Genomic DNA, 8914 nt, shown 5'->3' with positions numbered 1-8914 from the left:
TGGAGGTGAAAGGAGACATTGCATTGAAACCCCAAATTTCAGTCTCCAGAAGTTTTCATCTGTTAGTCATAGGACTTCTCTTATCTGTGCTTGATGAAGCGGGAAATGCAGCCCTTCTCAGCATGTCTTAGGGGAGAAAGGAGTTCAGGATTCCTCAGATTGGGGTGGGATAGAACCGAGTTGTGAGGTGTGTGGCACCCTGAGGGCTCCGGTGCCGCTGCTCTGAGTACTAGAAGGGAGGCGGTGCTGAGACTGTTTTAGAGTCAGGCTGGCATCTAACCAATCTTCATCCAGATACTTCCCAAGTGCTATGCTCTGTGACAAAGGTTGTCAGGGAGAGAGCTAGGCAGGGAGGGGCTGCAAAATGTGAGGAGACCCCAGCTCAACTTGTAGCCTTTTTTGGGCAGACACTCAGCTGCCACTGCTGGTAAGTGGTTCTAGCCCAGACATGCTAGAACCAGTTTCCTGCAAGTATGGTGGGGGTGGGGAGGCGATAACCAGTGCCCATGGACACACACCCATACACTGGGTAATGGTGTTATGGGTTCTGTGCTGCTCTATAATGACTTTCCATTGGCACACACTAAATTATCCAAAGCGGCAGGTCCCAAATCTGTTTTCTGGCAGGGCTGACTCAGGCTTAGTGCCCCCAAAGAAAGCAATGCTAGAAGGGACATTGAGCCTGGGACTAGAAAAGTTCCAGAAAATCTATCTTAGCTGAACATGCATGGGCAGAACACAGACCTGTGGAAAATTTCATCCTGAGGCTCCAAGGGTCGAGGGATGGGCATCTTCTCTGTGAAGGCTGTGGCTGAGGTTGCAAAGATTACCCACTTTTTCAAGATTAGTATTCTTTAGACCCACTCCAACCCAGAACCAGAAAGATGACACAAGCCTCATCTAATAGTGGGAGAGAATGAGCCAAAGCAGGCCATAAACTACCCTAAAGTTCACTCTAGGAAGTTACTACCCAGTCCCACTCACCCCAGCTGAGCAGGGCACCCCACCCCCAGTCTGGTCACATCAAGATGTAAGATGGCCATGGCCAGTGATGGGCCAGTCTGCCAGTCATTAATCATGGAACTGAAATGAGGTCTTGGAAAGGGTGGGCTGCCCTTTATTGCAGGTCAGCAAGGTGGGCTCTGACCCTTGGGGCAGCCAGGGGTAAATTCTTCCCTCTGCCTCTCAGAGTCCTCAAGGCCCAGCAGCACACAGGACTCTGGATAGAGCAGCCTGGAAGCAAGGAGGCTCATCCCAGTCCTCAGAGGCAGACTGCACAGATGACCCCTGAATTTCTGCAGAGAGCTAGCCCTGGCACTGTCTCAGAACCTACCTTAACAGTTTTGTGACCTCAACATACCAGGGCAGGCCCCCCAGGAGCAAACATCAGGGTGAGTACAAGATTACACTCTTTCATGCCTCTGACACCTTGGGAGAATGAGAATAATACAGCAGGGGGAAAACTTTTGAAAATCTTGCTAAGGGAACAGACACTTAGAGGAATAAGTACCAGCCTTTCCCTTCGATAAGGAAACTTGAACCCAGGGCTCTGGACTCCCATTCCAGTGCTCCTAGAACAAATTACCAAGAAAGCTTGGCCTAAACTCACGCTCCAGAACCCTAGGAGGAGGGTGGAGCCAGAGCTCCGTCCTGGTTTGGGTCCTGGCCCCGGGAGTGGGTCAGCTCCGGCCAAGCAAAGAGGGGATTAGAAAAGTGGAAAGGACAAGCCAGGGAAGGAGATGAGCCCCCGGCTTTTCAGAACCATAGAAACAGCAGCCACATCCCTCCTCTCCATCCCCAGCGCGCTCACCTCCTCCGCCTGCCCGGCTCCCAGAGGACCAGCACCACGTGTTTCCACACGCACCTTGACAAAGAAGCAAAAACACGACTCCCTTTTAAAGCCCCTCTTTCCGGGACTCAGCAAGCCGCTTCCAGAGCTGGACTTGGCCAGGGCCGAGTTCGAGCTGGGGGGAGGGGGTGGTCGGGAGGAGGAGGGAGATGGGGGGAGTGACCTCCATTCCGTCCCACCCGACCACCCAAAGGGGAAGCTCCAGGACAGCCCGGATTCCCCGCGCCCCTCGCCCCCGCCCGCCCTCCGCGGGCAGACGGCCGGTGCGCGCGGCCCCGGGGTCTGAGGCGCCCCTGCCGGACCGAGCCAAGCCCCGGAGGCCACGCGGAAGCGCCGCGCGCGTCTGGGCCGTGGGGCCCGTGGGGTTAAGTCTGAGTCCCCGCCCGGGAGGAGCAGGGAGCTCCGAGTCGGGGCGGGACTGGCCTCGGGGCAGCCGGCCGGGTTCGGGGAGGAAGAAAAGGCGGGATCCTCCAAGAAGTCGATTCTCAGGCGTCCGCCCGAGGCCACTGCCAACTTCTCTTTCCCTCTCCCGCCCCCTGTCCCTCGAGGACCGAGCGCGCGGGTCCGGCGTTCTAGGATGGGGGTGGGGCGCTGACAGCAGGAAAAACCGACTTCGAGCGGCTCCCGGGCGCTTGCAAACTGTCCCACCCCACTGGCCGTCTCCCCGAAAGCACCTACCCCGCAAGCAGCGGCCCCCGGAGGGGAGCAGTGCCCGGGGGTGGGGGCAGGGCAGCGTGGCTCCTGGCGAGAAGCTGCTCAAAGTTTCTGCCCCTCGATGCTCCCCCTCCAGCTCCCCCTCCCCTTCCTCCTGGCACCCCCTTAAACAGTCCTCCGCCAGCGCCTCTCTTTCCTCCCCAACTCGACCCTCCCCTTCTCTTCCCCGCGCGTCTTCACTCCCCCCACCCCCTCCGAGTCCTGCTCCTCCCGGGCTCTTTGGGCGTCCGCCCCGTCAATCACCGCCGCCGCCGGCCCCCGCCCGGCCCTCTCCGCCTCCCAGGCTCTCGGAGCGCCTCCGGCTCCCGTCTCGGGCCGCCCTCCGCTTTGCGCGGAGCCGGGCGATCTGTCAGCGGAGCCGGCCAGGGGGGAGCCGCCCGGCCCGCCGGGGCTCGAGTTACCAGTGACTGACAGCGTCTCCATGGCGAATAATTTGACTCCGACTATTGTCTGGCGCGGGCAGGCCCCGGGTCAGATAACCAGACCAATCAGGGCGCGGGCCGCCGCGCCTCATGCCCGCTTAGAATAATATTATTAAAAAAGCAGCAAGCGAGCTAGACGGGAGGGAGAGCGAGCGAGCAGCTAGCGAGGGAGCGGCGGACGCGCGGGCGCGGAGCATGCGGAGCGGCGCCCCAGGCGGCCCCTGGGCTTGGACGAGGGCGCGGGCGAGGCGCGCGGGCGGCGGGGGCGCGGAGCGGCGCGGGGCCCGCGGGCGGCTCGGGAACCCACGGCAGTGACTCGGAGATCGCCGGGAGCCAGCGCCGGGCCAGGGGGCCCGCCCCGCCCGCCTCTCGGCCCCGGACGGCCCGGCGGGGAGGCGCCCATGCCGGACCGCGAAGCTCGGTGAGGGCGCGCGCGGGCGGGCGGGGGCCCAGCCGGCACCATGTCCATGCTGCCCACCTTCGGCTTCACCCAGGAGCAAGTGGCGTGCGTGTGCGAGGTGCTGCAGCAGGGCGGCAACATCGAGCGACTGGGTCGTTTCTTGTGGTCGCTGCCGGCCTGCGAGCACCTCCACAAGAATGAAAGCGTGCTCAAGGCCAAGGCCGTGGTGGCCTTCCACCGCGGCAACTTCCGCGAGCTCTACAAGATCCTGGAGAGCCACCAGTTCTCGCCGCACAACCACGCCAAGCTGCAGCAGCTGTGGCTCAAGGCGCACTACATCGAGGCGGAGAAGCTGCGCGGCCGGCCCCTGGGCGCCGTGGGCAAATACCGCGTGCGCCGCAAGTTCCCACTGCCGCGGTCCATCTGGGACGGCGAGGAGACCAGCTACTGCTTCAAGGAGAAGAGCCGCAGCGTGCTGCGCGAGTGGTACGCGCACAACCCCTACCCCTCACCCCGCGAGAAGCGCGAGCTGGCGGAGGCCACGGGCCTCACCACCACGCAGGTCAGCAACTGGTTCAAGAACCGGCGGCAGCGCGACCGGGCAGCTGAGGCCAAGGAAAGGTACGAGTAAGTAAAGTGTCGGCGCCCAATCCCCTGGGCCCGAGGGAGGGGGAGGTCGCAGGCCTTCCACCCGCCCTAGGAGAAGGGCCTTAAACGGGCCCTCGGTCCCAGACGAGGCCCCACTGCGGCATGGTCTGACCCAGAGGGCGCTCAGCTCTTTCGGGAGACCGGGAGCGCAGGGGGTTTGTCTAAAGCGGGCAGAGCAATCGGGAAAGTTGTCAGCTAACTCCCTGGTCGCTTGTGGACAAGAGGCGCTTTGGGGACTAAGACAAGATCGTGGGTCCGCACTCCCTGTAAGGTGGGCACCGCAGACAGAACCTGATGGACCTCTGAAGGATGGAGAGGTTTCTGCGGAGGATGCATCAGGGTTGCGGATTTTAGAGACCGGCTGTGCGCATTTACCAGCACTTGCCCGAACTTCCCCTAGGCCTCGCTCAGCTCCAGGCCAAAGTATGAGTAGGGGTCAGGACTGGAATTGGAACTTCCCTGACACGACCTGACTGTGGAGAGGTCTGGCTAAGAAATTCCCTCCTCTGGACATGATCGTGAGAGCCCTTTTTCACCGCACAGAGAGGACCAAGAGGTGAAAGGCTTGGGGAGGAAGTGCTGGCTCTGGGAGTGGGCAGAGAAACACATGCTCTTTCTTGTCTCCCTGGACAGGCAAGCCATTCCCTGGCCTGACAGGGCCTTGACCCCTCTCTCTTCAGACCCTGCTCTGAGAGGCTAGGTTGGTAGGTCTGGGGTGAGCAGAGAGCAGCAGAAAGGCTGGGAGTTGCTTGTCCTCAGGGAACGGGACAGTTCAGTTCCTGAACTAACCTAACAGTGACCATTAGGGCCTTGTGGCTCCCAGCCCTGTGGCCTCTCAGAACCCCAAATCTGGAGGGGAAAATGGAAGAGAAACTGATTGTGGGAACAGAATCCAGCCTGCTTATACCAAGACCCCTGGGGTGGACGAGGTGGGCCGTTTTCAGCCCAGAGTTTGAACTATCAGGGTCAGGGGTGGGAGTGCTGAGCAGTGGTCCCAGGATCTCTGGAAGAAGAAGAGGGGTGCTTCAGGCTGACCCTGGACCCAGACCATGAAAATTGGGGTATCCACAATAATGAGGTCTGAACTGCCAGGTCTGTGGGAAGTTTCCTTCCAGGAAAACAGGAAGAAAGGCCTTAGGAAGCCAGTGAAGAGAGGCTCTACCCAAGATTTTAAATCCGCACATCTGGCCAGGGGCTGTCAGTCAAAGGCAGGGCAGAAGGAGGGTTCTCCTTTACTGGTGTCCCCCTCCACCCAGACTGGTAGGTGTCCAGGCTGCTGAAGAACCGGGTTCTCTGGCAGACCCCAGATATGGGTTGCAAAGTCCCTCAGTTTCTGGGGTGGCAGAAAGGTCTAGGCCAGGATTTGCAATCTCTTCCTTCTTTCTCCCTTTTCCCAGGAGCTGGCGTCCAACCCCTCAGTTTCTTGTCCCCTGCGCCACCAGGGAAGGGAGTCCCACATACTTCCGGCCTGGTCCCTAGACCCAAAAAAGAGAGCCCTCACAAGGCTTGCTAGTTTGGAGCTAGAGGGGAAAGGACCCTTAGCTCCAGGAACAAATTCCCCGGTCAGCGATGTCCTTCAAGCAGAGAAAAGGAAAGGGTAAGGCAGGCCTGTGAGATTCCCTACTACAAACGGGACCCTCCTCCTGAGATCTAGGGTCCCGCTCTCCTAGTCACACGTCTATCCTACAAATTCTGGTTTGAGGAGCTAAGAGTGAGCTGAAGATTCAGGCATCCTACACCCCTACCCCCCACCCCCTAAATGTTAGCAACTCCTTGGGGTCGTGGGAGGCAGAACAAGATATAGAAAGAGATGATACAGGGAGACAGGCCAGAGAAATCAGATTCTGTGAGATTGTGAGAACTGGCAGGAAGGAGACCCCCAGACCAGGTCGAGGAAATGGTAGAAACTGAAAAGAGCGGCAGGCAGTGCGCAAAGGCTGCTCTGACTCAGGCTGGCGGCAAGCTCTGGCTCCAGGCTCCGCAGCCTCGGTTTCCCCGCTGACCCGGCTGCTTTGCTCCTGCACTTGCAGGGAGAACAGCGAGAACTCCAACTCCAACAGCCACAACCCGCTGGCTGCGTCGCTAAACGGCAGCGGCAAATCGGTGCTAGGCAGCTCGGAGGACGAGAAGACGCCGTCGGGGACTCCAGACCACTCGTCGTCCAGCCCCGCGCTGCTGCTCAGCCCGCCGCCGCCCGGGCTGCCGTCCCTGCACAGCCTGGGCCATCCCCCGGGCCCCAGCGCCGTGCCAGTGCCCGTGCCGGGCGGAGGGGGCGCGGACCCGCTGCAGCACCACCACGGCCTGCAGGACTCCATCCTCAACCCCATGTCGGCCAACCTCGTGGACCTGGGCTCCTAGAGTCCCGCCGGCCTCGGAGCGCGTGCCGTCGGGCGTGGCTCTCCGGACCTAAAAGAGACAATGTCGGGAGGGCGCCCAGCGCGGGCGGCCCCACCAGGTACTGACAAACCCGCAGGCTGAGCAGGCAGAACCGCTGAGCAGGCAGAACCGCCGGCCACAGGCAGGGCGGTTGACTCTCTGGTTTGGTCTTTGTTTGGCATTTATTTTCAACAAGTTGCTTTTTGAGATCCTTTGGAGGCGTTTGACCGGGTCTTGAACCAGGGAAGGGAATAAATTATACACAATTCTCACACTCACCCTATTTCTCTCCTCTCTTCCCTCGCCTTCCTGGCTCTTTCTTCCTCTTCTTTTCCCTTCCTTTTCTCCTTTCTCCCCTTCTTGCTTGCCACCTTTCCTTTGTCTCTGTTGCTCTTTCGTAGTTCTGGCTTCTCTCACAAAGTTTCTATTCATCTGTCCTTCTCCCTGCCACCTCTTGGCACTCCTGGCCCGTGGATCTGTACCTCTCCGTCTCTCTCCTCCTGCCTGGCCCTCTAATTGCCCTCCTTCATCTCTCACTTTCCTGGGGCAGCGGTGGAGAGAGCAGAGCAAAGGAAAGACAGGGCCTGTGAACCCAGGCCTCATCCAGAAGCCCTCGTCAGGGTCAGCAGTGCTGCAGGTGTCAGCTTTGCCCTAGTAACTAAAGTGAAACAGAAAGGGCCGCCGCAGCCCCTGCCACTTGCATCTTTCACTGTGTCTCTGTCTCTCTCTGTGTCTGTCTGTCTGTCTGTCTCTCTCTGAGGCCCCAACATGCGCTCCCCTCTTGCTCCCGGGACCGTGACCACAATGCTTCTAGCAGAGCGTGCCTCCCGAGCCTTGGACTTGCCGTCTCCCTGTCATGCCCTCATGTGAATGTTCTTCTTCGGGAAATATTTCTGCTTTTATTTTATAATAAAATTAGAAATCATAAATATATATATATATATATATATATGGATATATAACACAAGCCCGCTAGCCGGGAGTGCAGTGTGTCTGATTTCCCTACAGGGACTCGACACCCTGGGTGGACCGTTCTAGGCAGTGGTGCCTGAGTGAGTCCCCGAAATCAGGAGCTGCAGTCCTAGAATTAGAATGCTTATCAGTCTCCAGGGGAAGGACCAAAAATTCTGAAACCTGGCCCGTAGCCACCTGTCCCTCTTCTTGTCAGAAAAGCTCACTGAAGAACCGGGGAGGGGTGGCCTGCTCCTTTTGGAGACTCCTTTCCAGCCAACGGCCACTGAACAGTGCCCTCTTTCTCCACCTCTGAGATGGGGGTGGGAAGTGAGAGGCTGTGTGTGGAGCATGGGTGCATGTGACTTGTGTTTGGAGATACCAGGACTGGGGAACAAATCAGGAGGTGCAGGTTTCCTGAAAGACTGACTCTGGCGTGGTCACATTCTGCAGAACCAAGCACTAAGCACTGGGCAGACTCCAGGTCCCACGGGCAACTTCCGATCCACCCTCGCTGCCCAGGCCACAGATATGGTGGTGGAGCAAAGATTTCCAGGCTCAGAAATCTGTGGATTTGGAGTGGAGATGAGGGGTGGGGTGCAGGAAAGTCAGAGACTTGGGGAAGCTGGTCGGTGGGGCCCTAGATCTAAATGGGAGCAAGAGGGTACTGGGCCTGGCTGGTCAAGCCAAAGGGGAACCTCTGCAGGTCGTGTGTTCCTAGGGCCTTTGGGATTGTACATTAACCTGTCGCACCCCCTCCCCTCTGGACGATCCCACATGGCGGCTCTTTTGGGCAGGTCAAGGCAGATTCTAAGTAGGCAGAGCGCCTTCTGGAGGGGCTTTTCTGTGTCAGGTCGCCAGGCTGTAGGACCGAATATATCCCTCCTCCGGGGCCAGGATTTAGAGACCAAATGTGCTGGCCCTAACCAGAAGGACTAGGGGGCATGAGGCGTCCGAGATCTTACAGTGTGGAGATCGCCAAGGACGTTCCTCTCTGGTGAAATCGGCGACCACAAAGACCCTTTCGTGCGGACTTTCCAAGTACCAAGGATCCCGCGGGCGGCTGGGCGGGCTAACTTGGTTGGGAAGCTACACCTACCTTCGTTGTGTGCTAATCTGGAGGTGAAGAGAATTCGCGGAGGCTAAGATCGCAGCGTGACTATAATCCTCTGCCTGGGGCCGCACCAAGCACCCGTGAGGGAGGCCGCCTGAGCTCTGGTCTGCGCTTTTAGGACTGACCCCAGTGGTTGGACCTTTGAAGACTGGCAGGGTAAAGGGTCCTTAAGGCCTCGGGGTCCTGAGGCGCGCAAAACTGCCTGACGCTGCCGGGAGTCAGCCCATCCCCAGCAGAACAGGACTAGGCTTACTTCTGGGGAAACAGGGAACACAGCAGCCCCCGGAGCCCGTATCACCCCTATTTTCCAGACTCACACAGGCGTTATACACCAACTTTCACAAGGACACGCAGAATCACAGTTACAATTTGATTCACAGTACTGAGCAACGGTTATGTGCCAGGCACTGTGGATGGCACCAAAAACCCTCTCACTCCCT

At 59.0% G+C, this 8914-nt stretch overlaps 1 protein-coding gene across 2 annotated transcripts; it reads left to right on the top strand.

Moving 5' to 3' along the window:
- Window positions 1-3446: 3446 nt before the first annotated feature.
- On the top strand, window positions 3447-6391 carry SIX2 (SIX homeobox 2; the record flags this gene model as incomplete). 2 transcript variants are annotated; one of them, XM_084234589.1, is made up of 2 exons in its annotated part: window positions 3447-4006; window positions 6064-6391. In XM_084234589.1, 2 exons carry the CDS (start codon window positions 3447-3449, stop codon window positions 6389-6391), a joined length of 888 nt encoding a protein of 295 aa, XP_084090715.1. The 2 variants fall into 2 exon arrangements, with proteins under 2 accessions (XP_084090715.1, XP_084090714.1); XM_084234588.1 differs by having other exon boundaries at window positions 3447-4012.
- Between the last annotated feature and the right edge of the window lie 2523 nt (window positions 6392-8914).

This window comes from Talpa europaea (assembly GCF_964194135.1).
Source record: "Talpa europaea genome assembly, chromosome: 6".
NCBI lineage: Eukaryota > Metazoa > Chordata > Mammalia > Eulipotyphla > Talpidae > Talpa > Talpa europaea.
This window is presented reverse-complemented; position numbering and strand designations above follow the sequence as displayed.